General features: G+C 41.4%; 1 protein-coding gene across 1 annotated transcript in view; it reads left to right on the top strand.

Moving 5' to 3' along the window:
- RBMS1 (RNA binding motif single stranded interacting protein 1) overlaps positions 1-21755 on the top strand; it is a 130642-nt gene that overhangs the window by 68646 nt on the left and 40241 nt on the right. The window contains exon 3 of the mRNA XM_082841775.1: positions 19912-19970. Within this exon, the coding sequence (XP_082697901.1) occupies positions 19912-19970 (59 nt within the window). The remainder of the gene's footprint in view (positions 1-19911; positions 19971-21755) is intronic.

Below are 21755 nucleotides of genomic sequence, written 5' to 3'. Positions count from 1 at the left end.
ATCCATCTCAAAGTCAGTCACCAAGTTCTGTACCTGAGGGATTTCCTCCTCCCACAGAGGGTACCTTTTTTCAGTTTGCGAGAAAGGTGTCTTCAAGGCTGGTGGTTGCCCTGGTTGCTCCCCTAACCTCGTGGTAGTAAATGGTTAAAATGTGATACCTGAGATAAGTAAGACCGACTGATGTCAGATTTAGTCGGTTCCTTGTTTCTAGACTGTGAGTAAATATGTGGTTACCCGCCCCCTGTTTTCTTAAAATGAGGCTCATCACACAAATGTACCATTCTGACATGCGATCCTGTCGTATGTTATTCATTCCACCCAAAGGACGTGACTAGAGCTCATTCAAAGCCCCAGGAGTTGGGCATGATGAGGGAAGAATTGTAGAATGTTCTGCTGTGTATGTGCCACAGGACTCAAATTATATGGTGAGAGTAACTATAAAATCTTACCAAGTAAGTCAAAAAGACAGTGCTGTCAGGACTTTTCAAGTATACCTTGCTGTTCATATATTCTCAAAGATTAGCCCCAAAAGGTGAATGCATGTTATCTCCCTTACAGCCAAGGTTAGAAAAATAACATTAGAAGTGCAAAAGTTGTATGATTGCCCTAATTTGTGCACACTCTAAAGCAACTACCGGGACTTCCCTGGTGGTCCAGTGGTTAAGCCTTTGCCTTCCAATGCGGGGGGTGTGGGTTCAACCCCTGGTAGGGGAGCTAAAATCCCCATGCCTCACGGCCAAAAAAAACAAAACATGAAATGGAAGCAATATTGTAACAAATTCAATACTCTAAAAAAAATTAATGAATAAAGCAACTACCATAAGCAATCTAAAATAGTAGTTGCCAACTGCTGTAGCCATGATTCCAGTGGTGCCAGGCTACCATTTCCCATGGCAAGGGAACTCTTAAACTGCAGAAGACACAGCAGCCCATGAGCATCTAGGTCTGCACAGACAACACGAAGACCAGCAGCGACATGTGAATCTTGAGTGCTTGAAACATGCCTAGTCCAAATTGAGGTGGCTGGAGTGTAAAATACACATGGGATTTCAGATACTTAGGAGAAGAATATATTAAACATCTCTCACCATTTTTATATTGATTATATGCTGAATTGATGATATTTTGGATATGTAGGGTTAAAGAAAATATTAAAATTAATTTTCCTGTTTCTTTTTACTTTTTAATGTGGTTACTACAAATTTAAGGTTACGTAGATGGGTCACATTTGTGGTTTGCATTCCACATATTTCTATTGGACAGTGCTGGTCTAGGTATTTCAAGAGAAAAGATGGGGGGATGTGTCTATGATTTCTTCATAGTCTGTATCTCACAAAATACTGGATCTCTTGTTCGCTCTGTCCCACAGGCATGGGCTGTCTCTGTAACAAGGACATACAGTATCATTGGTTACATGTCTTTTTCATCCCATGGCTGTTCTGCAGTTTACTGAGTATGTAGCTTACTTACAATCATTCTGTGTCATCTCTGCCGCAGAATCTTTGTGCACAATCTTAGTAGTTTCCTTAGGAGAAATGGTTTTCAGCTTTTGCTCCACATTACCCTCCAAGTATTGGGTTTGGCCAAAAGGTTCATTTCGGTTTTTCCGTAACATCCTACAGGAAAACCCGAACGAACTTTTGGCCAACCCAATATGACCAGTTTGCTCTTAGCAGAGGTACATGCCTCTTTTGCCATTTTTCTCTCCGACCTGGGGGTTTTCTTTTCTTTGTTGTTGCCTTTGCCAGTGTGACAGAGAGTGTGTGTTAGCTCTATTAGAAAAGGAAAAACAACTGAATTTTACACTCTGACATGAGCTGCCCAGTGTAAAGTAACAGGAGAGTATGAGAAAGGACAGTGTATCCTTACCTGCTTTAGATAGAGGCTTGAGTTAACTTGTAGTCTCTGCAGAAGTGTATCAGACTGGGTGACCATTCCAAATTATATTTTGCATGACTATCCGGTCCTCTTTGCCAGCATGAAGACCTTAAGAAATAAATCATTTAACCTGGCATGGAGTACCTGGCAGGATGAGTCAGCCCATACATGTGCCCTCGAAATGAAAGAACACCAAGAGCAGTTAACATCACACATAGCTGTCCGAGTACATAATGAAGATCCTGGGGGAAAGCATCCTTCTTGACTGGGAAGTTTTTAATTGGCCTGGCTACCTGGGATACAGTTACATCAGGACCGCAAGTCCAATTAGCCAAGAGTTTACAAAAATCCATCCTGTGGCTTCTGCACTTGAGGAGAACAAATGAAAAAGAGCCCTGAACACACACACTCTTTTGCTTTCCTTCTTTTCATTTGCTGAGTGTAGAACTGGTTTGTGTCAAGAAATTGATTGTCACTGTTGTCTCTGGCACATTACCATTTTTCACACACAAGTGGAATAGTTCCCTAGGAGGCTGCTGTCCTGTAATTGTCATGTCTCAGGTTTGCTACGTGGTTGTAACAATAAGAGAGGCTCAGCCACTTGATGAATGGATGCTCCTAGACATCTGTGCTGCTTTCTTTCTCCCTGCTACTTTATATTCTGAGAAAAGCTTGACAGTACTGCAAATCCTTATAGGCCTTGGTTTTTTTCACTTGGTTGATTAGTTGGATAATAAAATACCTACATTAAAAAATATTTTTTAACATTCCACACATTCTCTTATCCCCTTTGCAGGTGATGATAGGTCACATGCCATTTGCTGAGCTTATGTGTGTAAATCATATGCTTTACATTCTAGACATTTCTTCCTCTTTCTTCTGCGCAGGGGATTGGGATAGAATTTAGTCCTCATTACTTTGCTTTTTGTTATCTGATTAGCTGAAGGGATCTGGCCCTTTCTTTCTGAGATAAATATCTTTTTGTTTTCCCCATTTCAGGATAAAGTCTTCAATATACATTATAGCTTTTTCATTTGGCTGAAAGACTATAATTTGGGGTTGTTTCCCACCACACCCCCCCCAATCGTCTCAAATCTCTACTTTTATTAGTATAAATTTTTAATTTGTGCTTTAAACTTAGCCTGGAAGGGTGACTAAAAAGATGAATTTTGGATTTAAACTTAGCCTGAAAGGGTGACTAAAAAGATGAAGTTTGGATTTAAATGTTTGTGTTTCATTTCCCTAAAAGAAGATTGTGCTGCATTATTTCCTTGGCCCAACACACTCTTCATGGCTCAGGTCCAATCTTGGCTTTCTTTAGTAATGATCTCTCCCTGCTTTAGCCAACAAATTTCCTTAATACACATTTTCACTGAAGTGGCTGTTTAGCTGCAGGAGGAGCCTGACTCAGATTCATTTTAACTAAGCATCTACCAAAGAGCCTGGTTTCCTTTTCTGATTCCTTTGTATTGGCTTGTCCTGGAAAGATGAGTCGCTTTCCCCCTCAGTCTCAGTTTCCTACCTCTGTAGTACAAGACTGGTCTCCTTTGCCGGGTTGTCATGAGGCTTGGATGAGATGTATGTGTGAGAGCCCTTAGAAAATGTCAAATGTGACAGTTCTTTAAATGTTTATCCTGGAAATCAAGCACTTGTCATAGCTTCTCTCCTGGTTCTTATCTTAACTGTCTGCATGTTCATTGTACACTCGTTAGAAATACAAATTCTCCATTCGTTAGCTCATTGTTTACTCAGAAATATTTTGTTGCGGACCTGAAGTACATGACTACATCTTCTTCTCCTTTTCTACAAAATCTCCCTGCGTAATGTTGTGTCAGAGAAATGGAAATCTTTAGGTACTGTAGATAAGTGCTCTGTGAGTAGTAATGGAGGATTCCTCATTGAACAGGATGAAAATATTTTTAGAAGTGAGCCCACACAGTAATCATCATTGCCAAAATGGATATACAAATGTGGGCATCTCATTACACATGGTACTGGAATAGGTGCTTTACCCCTCAAGTTTTCATCTGTTTAAAATGAATGTACTTTCTATCTCTGTTTTCTTTAAGGTTCACCATTCAGGGTTCATGCTTGAGTTGCATGGTTTTGTTGTCGGTTTTAAAAATACTGGTTTGCTACTGTCTCCTGAATTGCCATTGCAGCTTCTAATTCTTCTGATTATTTCTTGTGTTTCACGTCCAGGCACTAGAAGGAAATTTCATTTTTCATTTACTGGACCTAAAAGTGCTTATTCCTGTCCACCAGTCATCCCCTGTTTCACTTGCCCTGCCTTCCGTCCCCCTTGCCTTTGTAAATGAGGTGCATGGTTTGGGAAGGGCCTGGAGTCAGTCTAGAAAGTGAGCCGCAGCTTCAAGCCATTCCCTGCTTCTTTCTGATTTCGGCTGTTTGTAAGAGGAAACAAGCAGGGGCTTGGAGCAATTAGTGAGCCCAGTGTAGGCCTGGGTGTCAAGGGGGCAATTATCACCTTCCTCTGGATACAGTTTGGAACTGGCTCTGGCCTGGTGGGGGCCACCCAGGTAAAAGAAAAACAAATATTTTGACAAGCTGAGCTTTGAACAGTTAAGTAGTGGGAAAGGGTACTTAATATTTACTTAGGACTTTGTCTCTATTTTACCTATGTGCTAAAACAGATACCATGTTCCTTACAAGAGAGTGGGAGTGTAGATTATTAGAATCATAATATAGATTATATGTAATATGTATTTGGCAAATAAGCACAGGAGAGATAATCATGTCATATCCCTCACCTCTCCCGTATTCTCTCGTATTCCCTATTTTCACTCTCAGCTCAGAAAAAGCCCACCTGTCCTTCCCATCCCACCCACACCCAGTGGTGCCTGGGATGGGGCCTGGGAAGAGGGATTTCATCTCCATCTGGTTGCCTTTTATTTGCATCTCATGTTAATGCCAGAGATGTTGCACTTTAAAATATAAAGAGCTTTACACTTACCTAGAAAGAACTCTGTGTGTGGGGGGCGGCGGGGGGGGTGCGTGCGCACGTGCACACATAATGTATGTGTTTATATGTATAAAACTGTGTTATGTGATAAACTTTCTGGTTACTTTCTTTAACACCATGTCGTCAGTGATTCTCTAATATCACTAGGATCTCAGCTAGTACCGCGATTTATTTATTTATTTATTTATTTTGCGGTACGCGGGCCTCTCACTGTTGTGGCCTCTCCCGTTGCGGAGCACAGGCTCCGGACGCGCAGGCTCAGCGGCCATGGCTCACGGGCCCAGCCGCTCCGCAGCATGTGGGATCTTCCCGGACCGGGGCACGAACCCGTGTCCCCTGCATCGGCAGGCGGACTCTCAACCACTGCGCCACCAGGGAAGCCCGCGATTTATTTTAATACCACTATTTATTTAATACCAAAAGCGTGAGAAGTCCACTTTTGAGGATCCCTTGCAGATTGTATGAGGCCTTTCTAAGGATCTATAAAGTGCTACGTTTGTGTTCAGGACCCATTTTATCTTGACTGTTTAAGCATACAAGTTTAATTTAAGTACGCCCTGAATGAAGCAGGAAGTCAGGGGAGCTGAGGGCTCATTTAGCAGGAGAGTTAGCAGAAGTGTAAAGAGACACCATTCCTGGTGACGACGCCCATGTCAGCTGCATCCTAGAGAGAACTAGAGGGAGGTAAGCTAATCAGAAGGCTTCTCCCTGTTCTCACTTTTTTCTTATGTGTATTTTGATTGGGGGCATGGTCAATTCATACACAGTTTTATAGAATTTTATTGGGCTGTTTTGACCCAGTCTGTAACTTGACATTGAAGTAAATGGAATGCTGTGTGGTATTGGTTTTTTTGTTGTTTTTTTTTGTTTGTTTTGCGGTTCGCGGGCCTCTCACTGTTGTGGCCTCTCCCGTTGCGGAGCACAGGCTCCCGACGCGCAGACTCAGCGGCCGTGGCTCACGGGCCCAGCTGCTCCGCGACATGTGGGATCTTCCCGGACCGGGGCATGAACCTGTGTCCCCTGCATCGGCAGGCGGACTCTCAACCACTGCGCCACCAGGGAAGCCCAGTTTTTTGAAAGATGTTTTTGCCTTTATTCTTTTCGCTAATGATTCTGTGCATGTAACCATTATCCTTATTGACATTAATCTAACTGATCACCCAGGCCAGTCTTCTTTTCAAAGCAGGGGTACCAACCTCCCACTCACCAACTCCCTGTATTTTAGTGGTTCCCCAGATTTTTGGATTTTAAGGACCAATACACTAAACAAAAGTAATTAGGGTTAGGGATCTAGTATCTTCTTAAATTTTTATTTTGTCAGAAAGGACACAAACTAAAACAACGACCACCTTTCATCACTATTTCATAAAAATACCCAGGGGCTTCCTTGGTGGATCAGTGGTTAGGAATCCACCTGCCAGTGCAGGGGGACATGGGTTGGAGCCCAGGTCCGGGAAGATCCCACATGCCGCAGAGCAACTAAGCCTGTGTGCCACAACTACTGAGCCTGCTCTCTAGAGCCTGTGAGCCACAACTACTGAGCCTGTGAGCCACAACTACTGAGCCCGCGTGCCACAACTACTGAAGCCCGCACGCCTAGAGCCCATGCTCCATAACAAGAGAAGCCACCACAATGAGAAGCCTGCACACCTTAACAAAGGGTAGCCCCCGCTCGCCACAACTAGAGGAAGCCCGTGCGCAGCAACGAAGACCCAACACAGCCAAAAATTAATTAATTTTTTTAAATACCCAAAGTGTTTTATTTATTTATTTTAATACCAGTATTTATCTAATACCACTACTTATATAATACCAAAAGTGTGAGAAGTACATAATTTTAGATTAAAGTTAACTCTTTGAAAAATTCACTGCACTTGTTTTTCTGTTTACCTCCTGGCGATCATCTCTTCCTGAGTTGGTTTTTGTGAACACCTCCTATGCAGCCGTATCCCTGACCCAGGTCGCCTCCCAGCCCTGCTTGAACACTGCTAGTGGTGGCAAGCTCTCTACGATAGTTCTTAGACAGGATTTCTTTATAGTTTTTTCTTTTCCAGATGAGCATCTGCAAGGCTGTCAGCCATTCCTTCCTTGGAGGATATGATTTCTAGACCTTTGTCTACCATTCTCACTCTTCTTCAGAAGAGCTCAGACTAGGTGAAAGGAGATGTTTAGAACAAATGCGTTTAATGTAGAAAGCACTCAATGAAAGCAGGCTGTTGTTATTCATCTATTCCTCCCCTCCTTTCTCCTGAATTTTGACTGTTTATCATTTGTCAGGCGCTATGCTGGGGCCTGACAAAGAGGAAGCAGTCCAAGGACGCATATCTAATGGGGCCGCAGACATGGAGGTGATGCAGCCGTGCGCTGAGGGCTGCACAGAGAGGCGGTGTTGACACACCGCCATGGGCAAGTGCAGAGGGAGCCCTTAGCTTGGTCAGGGAAGGTCAGAGAAGCCTTGCTCCTGCTGGAGAGGAGCATTAAACTGAGGCTTGCAGAATGACACTGAGTTTCCCAGGTGAAGTAACATCTTACAGGTCAGAAAATAAAGATGGATCAGGGCAGATGCAGGGACTTATATAGGATCTACAGGCAAGCTGGAGCCCTATGAGTTGCCTAGGGCTGCTGTTACAGAGTACCACAAACTGGGTAGCTTAAGATGACAAAATTTCACAGTTCTCAGGGCTCGAAATCCAAATTAAGGTGTCAACACAGCCATGTTCCCTGTGAAAGCTGTAGGGAGGATCCTTCCCAACCTCTTCCAGGTTGTGGTGGTTTGCCAGCAGTTCTGAGTGTTCTGACTTACAGCTGCATCTCTCTCCCCCACCCCTCCCCGGACTCTGTCTCAGTGTTCACATGGCGTTTGCCCTGTATCTCTGTGTCCAGATTTTCCTCTTATAAGGACAACTGTCACATTGGATGTAGGCCTACCCTAATGACCTTATCTTAATTTGATTATATCTGCAAAGACCCTATTTCCAAATCAGATCACATGCACGGGCACTGGAGCTTAGGACTTGGACATGTCTTTGCTGTGGCAGGGGAGCACAGTTCAAGCCATAGCAGTGGGTATCAGGGAATGGTGAGCCAGGGGGCCCCAAAGCATAATTTCTTTCTATAGTCGGGATCATATAGTTTCCTCAGTACAAACCTAAATCATTCAGAGAGCTTGAATTTGTTCCTAATCAGAAAATCCAGGTATTTTCATGAGAATAAGCCAAGGCTTTCCCTAAATTTATACAGTCGATTTCTCCGCCCTTGTAACTTATACGTAAGACTTTTCCCTATTAAATATTATAGTGTTGGATTTGGCCAAGAATTCATGCTGGCCTGTTGAAATAATTTCAAGTATTAATTCTGAATCTTACATTCACCATCCCCCCCAGCTTTGGGACATTTATGTATTTAATAAGTGAGCTATCAGTGACCTGATTTATGGCATTTTTAAGCGTTGAGAAAGTGCTGGCCGAGAACAGGGCCTTGCGGCACATCCCTAGGTGCTTCCTTCGTGCTGACTGTGACCCTGAGCATCTGACTAACTCAGTCTCTTGTTTAGCTAGTTACCCACTCATCCAAACCACATTTCCTCTTCCCACATATCCTCGTCTAATCCATGAACAAATAATGATTTTTATTTAGCTGAAATCAAAATATACTACGTAGCATTTCCGAGCAACCCGACTTCCTCACCAACCCCCAAAGGAAAAAGGGCAAACGTTAATGTGCATGACTTGCCCTGAAGGACTTCACGGGTGCCTCTTCTTTTCACCAGTCTTGCTAACCTTCTATTTCACCAGTCCATTCTGGAAATTTCACTTCAGATCAGCATTAGCCTTACTGCCTTTCATTTCTAGAATCTAGTTTTCTGTTCTTTTAAAGAATCAGAATGCTATTTTTCCTTTCCATTAGCACCTCTCCTATTATGCAGGTTTTCTCAAAACAACCAAGAGTGGAAAATCCTTACTGATTAGGTCATGTAAATAAGAAGCACTTTTAGCCCCAGACTTCATTCACAGCCCCCTTACTTCCATCTTCTGGAAAATGCAGTAAATTCAAGCTATCTTGAGAGTGAGGCATATTACCTTCATTTGAAATATGGTAATATTGTAAAACTGATACTAAAGTAGCTTACAGCACATGACTCTCTTTGGTTCCCTTCTTTCTCGTAAAGATAACTCCTCTCTGACTTTCTTAAATTTTAAGATTGTAAATTTTTAGAGCCATACTACTCTGTCTTTGGAATGGTTGGTTATCTGCAGTGTCTAAGGACAGTCTTATTCAGAAGCAAACCAGTAGGAAGCCAGTGTGGGAGCCCTGTTTATCCTTTTCCATCAGATCCGCTCTTCAGAGACGTGACCACTGTCACAAGTGACCCTTGAACGAAATATCTAAGTTTAGAAACATCAACTGTGCTGGCAGGCTACATTAACATTCCCTTGCCTATCCGCTCAAGTGTATTTTTTTACTAACGATACATTTATATTATATCCCCAGATTTCTTAAGAGCTGAAGTGAGTAAAATAGATATCATTTTCCTTTTCATTCTGTTCTTCAGGCGGGCTTTTCAAGGTCATGGGGCAGTCAGGATTTGTTACTTAAAAAAAGGATGGCCTGACAGCATTTGGAAATTGATATGCTGGTGCCGTGTTCTGGATCAAAGCCAACATTAGTGTTCAGTCTAGGAAATGTCCAATTTGACGCCGTCCTTTTTTAGCTTGTGTCAGAATCAAGAGAAAGTTCTAGGTAATTTGCACACTCTGTTTTAATAGTTTCAGATAACTCTGTTTTGCTTCAGAGAGCATGTTTACTTTTACTCTCTGTCATGCTGTTCTTGTTTTGAATGAAGCAATCATTTTTGGTTTTCGGTGTTGAAGTTTAGTGCATTCAGTTTCTACAGACTCTGAAACAGTTCTCTGGTACTGTGTGTGTGTGTGTGTGTGTGTGTGTGTGTGTGTGTGTGTGTGTGTGTGTATGTGTGTGTAAAAGCTTTCTAGTTTTGATTTCTTTGAAAAAGAGCAGAAATTTAGAGATAGTTGCAACAGGTCTAGGAACCAAAACTCTTCTCGGTGTTTTGGTTTTTTTCCCCCCAGCAACCTTTTACAGTTTCCTTTTTGGTAGCAATTTTTAATTCCATGTTAAACACCTAAATTACCTTGCTCCCCTCATTTGTTTTTTAAGCTAAATTGGGATAAAATACAAGGCGCCATGTTCATTTTCCAAGGCAAAATGTAGTATTTCCCTGCTCCTGCAACTGCCAACCTCCCTGAATTCCCCACACCAAACACTTTAAGGGGAAAAAATGTGTACTTCATGTTTATGTTTCATTCACTGAACCAATATATATTGAGGGGTTTCATTATGCAAAGATCTGTACTGAAAAGTAACCATAAAAATGGTAGGCCTGGGCTTCCCTGGTGGCGCAGTGGTTGAGAGTCCGCCTGCCGATGCAGGGAACAACACGGGTTCGTGCCCCGGTCCGGGAAGATCCCACATGCCGCGGAGCGGCTGGGCCCGTGAGCCATGGCCACTGAGCCTGCGCGTCCGGAGCCTGTGCTCCACAACGGGAGAGGTCACAGCAGTGAGAGGCCTGCGTACCGCCAAAAAAAAAAAAAAAAAAAAAAAAAAAGGTAGGCCTACAGTTTCTCAACATTTTGTGACTTAGGACCATGTCATTATGAAGGTGAGGAGAGTAGTCTAGTGCTCTCCAGTGGTTAGAATTGGAAGTGCTGTTATTCCAAAGAATTCTGGGGCCGGGGTGGGGGGGGCATGGGGAAAAAAGGTTAACATTTATTTGTTACCAGATATCTGTTATGCGCCAGCACTGTGCTGGCCCCCTAATAACGGTGCCGTGAGTTAGATGTTATCACGCCCTAGGTGATAGGTATGGTACAGATAGGGATGCTGAGGCCAGACACCCACACCAGAAGCACAGAGCTGGTTATTGGCCGAATGAGCACTTGAAAAGAGCGCTCTCTCTCTCTCTCCCTCTCTCTCTCTCTCTCTCTCTCTCTCTCTCTCTCGATAACTCCATCTGCTTCCCAATATAATATTGTCTTCCTTCTCGTAAAGTACTAGATCATCCTGAAGGTGAGATTGTTAAAGCAAAGAAAATACATTACAGGTTTTGTTGGGAGAGGAAGAAAATTTTTTAAATGCTCTATCATTGTCAGTTCATAAATTCAACTCAGAAAGAAAAGACCACTTTATATAGTTAAATTGCCTTTGTTTTAAAAGTTAGACATTTATCAGTGTTTTGAGACTTTTCAGGACTCATTTTTATGTTAGATAATCTACGTTTTACTTGCAAAATTCTGGGTTCCATTTTCAGCAAGTATTATTTTCCTCTGACATATTAGTACTTGGGAGCACTAATTTGGTCCTGACCATCTGTGACTGCATCTGTAAGTGCTGCAGTACAGTGACTTGTGGCAAAAATACTGTCAGAAGATAGTGTCAGTGACCCTTTGTGTGCTGTGTGCTCTTTAAAAACCAGAAAATACTGTAAAGCTACTTTACCTTGATTGCAGACCATAATAGACTGGATACTAAGCTATAATAGCAGATCTATATAATAAATCAAGTGCTTTATAGTTCTTTTTGTTTAGAAGAGAGGTATAAGTTTTTCATAGAATATGGCAAAAAGTGCATCTTAGCCATTTCTAATGAGGTAGTTTTAATATTCATTCTATATGAATTATTTAGTTCAAGCCATACATGCAGTACACAACATCAATTGTTACTTTTGTATAGCATTTATAATAGATTAGCTGTGCCAGCAGGAATGTTGAAAAGACAGGGTAGCAGGAGTGGTTCTGCATTTAGTCAGAAGAGGTTATATTCATCCCCAAATCTGGGTGTAAATTACCAATTTTATTTGTGTTCTGAAAGAATGTGTTTATCTTAAAATTTCAGTGTTTTGAAAAACTAGATACGTAGATGTATATGTTTTCTCTTGAAAAACATGATACTTTGTCCCAAAGCTTCTGTCATTTATTCTCCAGCAGCTCACATGTCGTAAAGCAGCCCGTCTGGCCGAGGGCTGGACCACCTGAGGATGGTGTGCACTTCTGCTAAATTAATCTGCAGGCTCTGGGACTGGGGCTGAAATTCACTGTCCTTTCCAGGGTAGTTCAGAAAAGTGAACCATGGTGATTTCTTTTCTCTATCTCCTCTGCCTTCACAGAGGCAAGCCACTAGCTTTCTATAACACAGATACAAATAACATAGGTTATTTTTCTCAGGTGTTAAGTTAGAGCATTTGAGGCTAGTTAGAAGAAGTCCTCTGTCTTAAAAACTTTCCTGTCTTTTAGAACCTTTCCATTCTTCTCCTAGCTCTCCTCAGCCCTCCATGGTAACTTCTTGAACTTGAGTGTTACTGCTTGAGTACGGAGAGCCAAAAAAATTAAACAGTAATAATAAACCAAAAATGTGACATCTCTCTTTGCTAATTCTAGCCACAAGATTTTCATTAATCTAAAATCCTGCTTTCATCATATCATTCCGCAGTTGCGAAACCTCCAGCCACGTTCTGTTCCCTGACTCCTTTTCCTAGAACCCGAGGCCCTCTAGGACCTTTTCAGACTTGATTTCCAATCTTCCCCACACAGCTCGCATTAGACACATTCTTCTGTTTATTGTCTTCCGTGGCCTACCTCAATTTCTGTTTTCCCCAAAGTCTTTCTTGCTGAACTTGGCCTTCATCCTACGTTTATGCTCCTTTTATTTAGCATTCATCATACAGGATCTCAATATTCTTAATTATTTTTTAATATTCAAAATTTCTTACATTCCCCCCCCCCCCACAATTATCCCCCTCAGCGGCAGGAATGGCATCTTACATACTTTTCATAGGCCTTGGATGGTGAAGGGCATGCTGGAGACGTGCTGTAAATATGTGAGGCTAGATTTGATTTCTTGGTCTGGCCTCCTTCTTGACTGTACTTGTCTTTCCTGCATTCCATTCACCTTCAGCACCAGGTTGGGTTTTGACCTTTAGGGCTGTAACAGCTTTTCCTGCCAAGCATTTTCCTTCTTCCAACCCTGACTTCCATTCCAGCTGCATCAGGTGCAGCTTCCTGTTCTGTTCCATATACCAGGAACCCTGTATGCACAAAGCACATCCAGCCGTACCGCACAAGTGGAAGGGGCAGTTAATGAATGTTAGGACAAATACCGTATGCTAACATATATATATGGAATTTAAGGGAAAAAATGTCATGAAGAACCTAGGGGTAAGACAGGAATAAAGACACAGACCTACTAGAGCATGGACTTGAGGATATGGGGAGGGGGAAGGGTAAGCTGTGACAAAGTGAGAGAGTGGCATGGACATATATACACTACCAAACGTAAAATAGATAGCTAGTGGGAAGCAGCTGCATAGCACAGGGAGATCAGCTCGGTGCTTTGTGACCGCCTGGAGGGATGGGATAGGGAGGGTGGGAGGGAGGGAGATGCAAGAGGGAAGAGATATGGGAACTTATGTATATGTATAACTGATTCACTTTGTTATAAAGCAGAAACTAACACACCATTGTAAAGCAATTATACTCCAATAAAGATGTAAAAAAGAACAAAAGTTAAGCCACAATGACTGGAATTAAAAATGGAATATCTTTCTGTACCTTTAATTTTTGTACATCTTAGAAGTCTTATAGAAACAGTGAAACTCTTCAAGGCCAAAAAGGTGAAGTCTTAGAAAATCTGTCTGATATTGATTGCCTAATTTTAAAATTTCACATACATATACCTCATCCTCAAATGCTTACCACTTCCTATACCAAGTAGATAAAGAAAATAGAATGAGCTGAATTATTCAAGGTACTGAGGATTCAGGATAACATGGGTAAATGACTCCTTCTGCTAGAAAGCAGAACTAGAGAGCTCTTTCAGGCCTCATTGTGCAGCAAACTTTTCTATTAGCAAAATGAATGTAATTTATACTTTCTTTTCCTTCCCCTATTCAACCACGGTTAGAAGACCTAAAGCAAGTTGTAGGAAATCCCCTTTTCCTGGGAGGCCACTGGAAAGATAAAGCAGCCAAAAAAATCAAGTTAGAAAATGCATGTACGGTATCATCCGGGTGTGGGTGTATGTCTGTGAATTATTTTCCCTTTTCTCCCCACAAGTCCACAATAACAAAGGGCTCCTAGTTCCCAAATCCATTCCCACCAAATAGATCCCTGCATTACTCCTTCTAAGCTTTAAAGCCAGCCATACCTCCTCTTCACTGATACATTTGTTCTCTTGGGCCTCTTATTCCACATAGAACAATGTTGTCTACCCAGGAAGTCAGGGAACAACTTTCTGAATGTTGTCAGCATCTGTGTTAGAGGCTTTAGCAGTTCCAGGGTCTGCCCTCATCCTCATGCCACTTGTTTGGAACTGTGCAGATTCACAGTGGGAGCAGCTTTGAACCTCTGGAACAGTCTGTGGTTGGCGACCAAAGTTTCCACACTTGTCAGCGTGATTGGCCAAGCCAACTTCTGTCTCCCTTCTTTGCTGCTGTGTAACCTTTAGTGGGTCCCTTACTCACTCCGCTCCTTCGTTTCACAACTGCAAAGTGGGAATAAAACTTCACCTACTCAAAAGGTCACTGTGAAGATTAAAATAATTGACCTAAATCACATAAAACAGTGCCTGACATAACATAAAAGCTGTATAGATGTAATCTGTTAACTTCTGTTATTCCCCTGAGTTAACTCACTAGGTCATAGGCTTTCCATTGTGGATACTGATTTGATAGCCCATAGAGGTTTGGTTTTTTTCTCATTTCAATCCCCTCTCCCTCCTTCTTGCTAATTATTGTCATTTGCACGGGCACAGCCTCTCTCACAGTGGCAAGTTTCTTTGTCCTTCAAAGGCAGTTCAGCTCTTAAAGCAAACAAAAGCAATCATCCTATATGCATGAGCAATATCCCACCCTTTTTCACATCGTTTTTTGTTTACATTATAGGTGTACACTTTTTCTTTCTGTTTTTTTTCCACACACCCATTGCTTTTTTCAGTTTAATAACATTTGTAAAATAAACTAACATAAACCTTGCCAATGACCCTATGGTGCCTTAATTGAGTTTCCAACTGGGATGACCAATACTAAAATAACTCGTCAACCCTTACCGCCATCTGTTGGTGGTGGGTGGAATGGACTCTATTCTCCAGAGCCTTGGCTTGTAACTGGCCATGTTCAAAAGCTCCAAGTTCCCTAGTAGATGAGAGAGAGGAGAAAGAGACTATGTGTGTGCGCCTGAGTGCCATGTGCAGACACTTGTACGTGCACACTAGACAAAATCTGTAAGGATGGGCTTCCCTGGTGGCGCAGTGGTTGAGAATCTGCCTGCTAATTCAGGGGACATGGGTTCAAGCCCTGGTCTGGGAAGATCCCACATGCCGCGGAGCAGCTAGGCCTGTGAGCCACAACTACTGAGCCTGCGCGTCTGGAGCCTGTGCTCCGCAACAAGAGAGGCCGTGATAGTGAGAGGCCCGTGCACCACGATGAAGAGTGGCCCGCGCTCGCCACAACTGGAGAAAGCCCTCACACAGAAATGAAGACCCAACACAGCCATAAATAAATAAATAAATTTAAATTTTTTTAAAAAATCTATAAAGATACGCATCAATCCATTTAACATTTCGTATTCAGGACTTTAGGTGATTCTAATATTTCAATCTGCTTTTCTGTGTCTTCTAATAACAAATACGCATTTCTCTTGTAATTATGGTAAATTTTCAAAAAGGTAGAATTAATGAAGGACTAAGTGGTGGGGGGCAGAGGAGAAAATGAAGCTTTATTTTAGTAAGTGCAAACTAAAATATGCTTAGATTTTATATTATAGCAGATGAAAGAAGAAATGGAAATGGGGGAGAAATGACAAAAGCTGTGGTACAAACAAAAGAAACTTGGGTAGCTTCTAAGCGAAAGGTTTTATTAGCCAATAGGTTTAAATGTGAGATTTTTACTTGTTATCCTCTCCCTTTGAAATTCTCATTATTCTGTAGTCATGTCTCTTAATTACTCTTTATCCTTTTGCTGTCAGAGCTTCCTCTGGAGTGGATTAATCTACTCTCAGCAAAGAATATTATATTCTGGGTAGCCAGGACTGTGCGTCTGAGCCTTGTTACTTTGAAGCTGGGTAAAACCCACAGAATCTTCATATTCACATTTTCCCCATTAAATTCTGCAGCTTGCTTTCTTGGGCATGCATCTGCTTGGTGTCCTTGGAGTGTGAATCCTGCCAGTGAGGAGGCCTGTTTTCTCCCTAATAAATCCTATGTCCCTGTTACTTGACTTTTTTTTTTTTTTTTTTACAAATTAAGTTGCAGATAGGCACAAGGGGAGGTGAAAATCTAGTTGCTTTATGAATTTCTGTCCAGATATCTGTTACTCTTGCAGGCACTGCTGATCAACAGTAGAATTAGACTAAATGTGAATCATCTGTAATGACTTCTCCCCCGCCATCCCATCCCTTGCCTCACATTATTAAATCTTACTACAGATAAGACTAGCAGAGGGGAATTGCTCTGAAGGCTGCTACCCCCTTTCCTGTTCCTTGAGGTGCCGTTTGCCAGCCGGCTCGTCCCCATATTGTAGATCCTTTCTCATGTCATCAGAAGAACTTGTTCTGTGCTCCATTCCCACAACATGGTGACTGCATCAGCCCCTGAGAAGCTAACTGAGTGAACAGCTCACAGAAAAAGATATTGTAGGAGAGGAAAAGGCTTCACAACCCTGCCCCACCACCACCCCGGGTAACTCCAGAGAAGCGTCTCACTGACCCTCTGATTGCATGGAGGCTAGTATGCAGTAGTACCACAGAGTGAAAACTGTTTTGACTTTCTGGGAAGTCATGGGCTTTCAGTGTTAACCCACAAATCATGATGGAAACCACAATAGAAAGTAAAACCGGTAAATTTCAGACATATTTCTTCTCCTGCACACACCCCGCATCCCTCCTTCAACCATGAACCACATACTTATTTCTTGTGTCTAAAACAAACAAAAACCTTGCTTTGGTTTGAAAAATAAATCTGTTCCTATCCCTTAATAGATCTTCCACTTTTTTCCTCACCTTTCATACTCTGAGTATGTAAAGGAAACATTGTTTCTCAAAATTATGTCATAGATAAATTGCAGTGAAAACTTAAATTTAACTGTTTTTGAGCTTTGAGGTTTTAGGCGAGATCTTAGTCTCAACATTTCTATGAGCTTTTGTTTTCCCATTAGCAAAAATGGGAATAACAACAGCTACCTCATAAGATTGTTGTGAAGTTAAATAAGACCATACATACAAAGTGCCTAGAAATTTAGGAACTGAGTAAATGTTATTCCCTTTCTGGTTTCTTATAAAATCGCCCACTAAATGGTTGAGGCGATTCGGGAGAGTTTCGTGGAAAAGTTAGTGTTGCAACAGGTTCTTTAAGTTCAAGCATGGATAGAAGGGGGCAATGGAGAGATAAGAGAACCATGTTCCAAGTAATGCAGCAGACTGGGTTGGAAGGACCAGAGGCTAGAGGCAAGAACTATGATATGCCTTTTGTATATAGGTGTAGGCACAGTGAAGGGAAGGAGTGAATATCACACACATGTCAGAGGCAAAACTCAGAAGAGTGATTGACTGACTGGATTCAGGAATGGCTGAGTTGAAGATGTCTCAAGGACCACAAGCTTGGTGGAAGATTGGGAATGTGATGATGCTATTGAATGAAATGAGATATGAAGAGGAGACAAGGAAAATGCGTTTGAGGTTCTTTGGGGGTGGGATTTAGAAAATAGTGGACATGAGGTAACATCTAACTAGATATTTAAGTATCTTAGTAAGATACTAAGATAGTTAAGTAAAAAGAAGAAGACAAAAACTAAAGCTTTGGTTAGATTAAAAAAAAAACAGGAAGGAGAAATGGGCTTCATCAAAGAAGATGTGTAAGTTAAATCTGTGGTACTGGATGCATTTCCTAGGAAAAGGAAGGGTTAAGGGTCTGATTATCAAATGTGATGAAAGTACTTGGTTAAGGAGAGAGAGGAGGAAGCTGAATGGGCCAAAAAAAAACACTGAAAGGGTGCCCAGAAAGGTAGGATGAGGTCCTGAGAGTGAAGGTCCTAGAAGCGTAGGTGTGGAAATAAGGAGAAATGTCAGATGTAGCAAAGATCAAAGAGAACCCAAACCAGAGTGGAGTGTGGCATGGATTGAGTCTAGTGCTCTCAGGAGCCTCTTCACTTTTCCTGCTTCCCACATCTTCCTCTCTCCATGTCTTCTTCCCCATTATTGTGGAGAGCAGAACCAGAAGGGTAGAAGGCCAGCCCCTGACCTTCTCTAAATTTGCTTTCTTCTGTTTGGTTTACAAAAGACCCTGAACTCTGTGACCGCAAGCAAAGTCTCTTAATCTCTATGACTCCCAATCCCCTTATCCTACATTGGAGTCATACCAGATTTCTTCCCTACTTTTGCAAAGGGCTGTGATAGGGATGCAGTCTAAAAGCGTTTTCAGCTAAAACTTGTGCAAAGGAGAGAGTGCTGGTACATATCAAGCTGTCCGTAACCTAGGTAGATAAATGGTTGCTATAAGGTGGTCTTTAAATCACTTATTGTTTCTGTTTTGCAGAGTTTAAAAAAAAATTTTTTTGTAAGCTTAGTGACCTGTGTTAAGGTTGTTATAAATACTCAGAATCTCTACAGGGAATTGAAGATGTTTGTGTAGCCTTATGCCGCTTGGATGTAATTGTCATTTGAACCTTAAATTATCTTTACTTTCATGTGCCCAGTTAGTAATCATTTGATTACATGATTACACAGAGTGAAGATTAACTGAGGGAGAGAGGTGGCCCAAGCCATTTGTTTCCTCTAGAGAAGTATCTTTCAGCTTGTTCAATACATAAAATAGAAACCTGCAGCATTTAGAATGTTTTAAAGTGCTGCACAGATACTTCCATTTTCTAAAACTTTTAAGAGTCTTTTTAGTCCTCAGCAGAAATCACGAGAAAGTAGTATTAGAGAAAATGTGAAATTTTTAAAGTAAATACATAGGAAAGTAAAATTTTGGAATTTGCCACATCTAAATGGGGAAATGTCTCAGATACCTCAAGTATGTTATGTGCATTCCCCAAAAACCTAGTAATTTTTAAGAGTTATTTTTCAAAGGTTTTTCTTCTCCGTTTTTAGAAGACAAACATAGCGGTGCTTTGCATTGTGGTCTGGTCACTGAAAGGATGTAGGTAGTACATATATTTAAACTCTGCTGCCCCTTTGTTTCTGATAGCAGTGCCCTCAATTTTAATATTCTGAATTTTTTTCCTTCTTCTTCCAACTTCTGTTGTACATTAAGGAATCTGAACACATTTTTCATACAAACCCTCATAAAAGTAATGCTTAATTCCTGATTCATTGGTTTATATTTTTGCATTGCCTATTTCTTGCACACACGTGCCCACACACACATTAGTGAGTACACCGTATAACTATTATTACAGCATTAAAAGAGGTCTTAATAAAGGTATTTATAAACAGTTGTCAAAATCTTAGGTAAAAAAGACCTGTTTTAAATAACACATCAAGTGTGTTAAAGATATATACACATACGCACCTTTCTGTGGTGATCTAGAGCCATGCAGAGCTGCCTGCAAAAGCAAAATGAATAGATAAGATCCAGGCAGCTTTCCCACCGTGATTAGTTCATAAAGGCTATGTTGATCTTAGTACTTTCCATTAACACTTCTGTAGCCTTGCCTTTGGGTTTGTATTTGACCACAGACATGGTGTTACTAGACGAAACTATTTTTATAGAGCTCACATTCCATTTTTTTGGTCCCAAGATCATCAGGTAAGTACCTGATTCCTCAAAGCTAAACATCAAACTGTAATCCAGAGATTCAAATGAGAGGCCTAGCTGTTCCCCCTTTTTAGTTTAGTTTGTGTTTCGAATTCTCATTTCCCGTCCCCTAGTAAAGAACATTTTGTACTTGAAAGTTTGCAGTTGTTTGATAAGTGTGTGTGTTCTCTGGACTTAGACATTAATAAAGGTTCCTCAATTATAACTTCTTTTTTTCTCTTTTTTTTCCTTAGATATGGGAAAATTGTTTCCACGAAGGCAATTTTGGATAAGACAACGAACAAATGCAAAGGTATGTTTCGTTGGCTGTTGATTTGCTAAATCAGGGCTTTAGAAAAATAATGGAATTTTAAACTTGATCTTTGGTTTCAAAACTACCTCCATTTATTAAAATCCAAATCTTACATGTCACCCAGTTTCTGTCTTGCACAATGTCAGCATATTGCTTGCGTTTGTCCCTGGTTGAGTTTTGGCTGGAAACCCAACAGCAGCTAGCCCTTTGCCAGAATCCCAGATTTGATGCCAGTAGAGTTAACATGCAAAATACCGGCTGGCATTTATCCCCTGCTCTTAAAAGGGGAGTAGAGTTAGAAAATAGCTTTTCTTTGCTGAGCCTGAGGAGATTAGAGCTGCTTACTGAAGACCATTGGACTGCACTAAAGAACTGAAAAGATTACATATTGTGCAAATTGGCTCTATTAATTAGAGTAGTTTTAAGCAGTACTTAATTACATGTTTCAATACTCCCAATTGTTCTCTGCTGAATGCCTGTTGACAATATTGGCAGCGGGGAGGAGAGAACCATTTTCACTGACCGAATTGTAATAGGGAGGGGAGGTCATACGCCCCTTTGAAATATGCTGCTGCATTAATTTGATGCACTGACCTTCAGTTTTCCGTGTAATTAGGATGAGCTCATGCAGCTCCATGAGCTGGAAGAGGAGGCGTCTGGAGTAGGCAGCACTGATGCTCTGTGGTTCTGACTTTTAATGATCCAGCATCTTAACAATAGGCATGTGATTTCTAGGAAAGGGGAAGAATGGAGTCAGCTGACTTTGAGACTAACGACTGACCCCGTGAATTGAAATAAGGTTGACAGGAATAGGCAGAGAAGGCAAATCTCCTCATTAATTAGACCCCAGTTTTTCAAGTAGTGGTGATGGCTGTGGCTTAGCACAATCTGAAAAAGGCAGAGAACATAAATGAAGCCTCTGGATGGTATGGTAGGGCCTCACCATAGAAGCCAGCCGTTTCCTTTAATCTGGACTTGAAGTGATTCATTGTATTTCTGTCTCTTCTTCAAAGCTCCTGAATTTAAAGGAGCTATTGTGGCAAATATCTAAGCCCATGTTTAGTCAACATGGCACATTCAGGCAGTTTTGCCTTAGGACGGTGAATAGAGCAATGCTTTACGTAGAGTGGTACTCAATTAATATTTTCAGTGAATTAAACTGGAGAGAGTCAAATTGTAGACTGAAATGTCTACCCAGTTACCAGATTAGTCTTGTTTACCATATTTTAAAATGATTTGGGTGAGCAGGGACACAGAAAAAAAACTTTTGGTTTTATAACAAAAAAAAACCGGACTCTTGCAGGTATAAAACAGGAAGCTGATCTCAGCATTTGTTTCAAACCAAGAGAGAAATCACAGTAGACAAGTCGTTTTATAACCTTACCCTTCCTTTCTTCCTCCTCACCTCCCCAACCCCCTTACCCCCAAAAAGAAGTCTTCGCAGCAGATCAGTGTGTTAAAAAAAAGCACAGCTGCCCTAGTTACGTGAGAGAGAGGACCCAGAGGCCTCCCTGGGTGAATTCTCTGCCACACCTCTACACTGGACACGCTACTGTTATACACTCTTTTCCAGCAAGACCCTATTGCCTGGAAGCCAAAACTCCACAAAATGCTTAGCATGATCTGGAAAAGGTACGAGTAAAGAAATACTAAACTGAACATCATAATACAAACCCATGATATTTGGGAAGGGTCCGAAGATAAGTGGAGAGATTTTGGGGACTTCTAAATAAGGATAAGAATAATTCAGCACTGGTTTTCAATACATGTCGCCTGTAGATGTTC

The sequence above is a fragment of the Leucopleurus acutus genome (assembly GCF_964270905.1).
Source record: "Leucopleurus acutus genome assembly, chromosome: 6".
NCBI classification, from domain to species: Eukaryota; Metazoa; Chordata; class Mammalia; order Artiodactyla; family Delphinidae; genus Leucopleurus; species Leucopleurus acutus.
The sequence above is the reverse complement of the archived record's forward strand: the minus strand, read 5'-3'. Positions and strand labels throughout refer to the sequence as shown.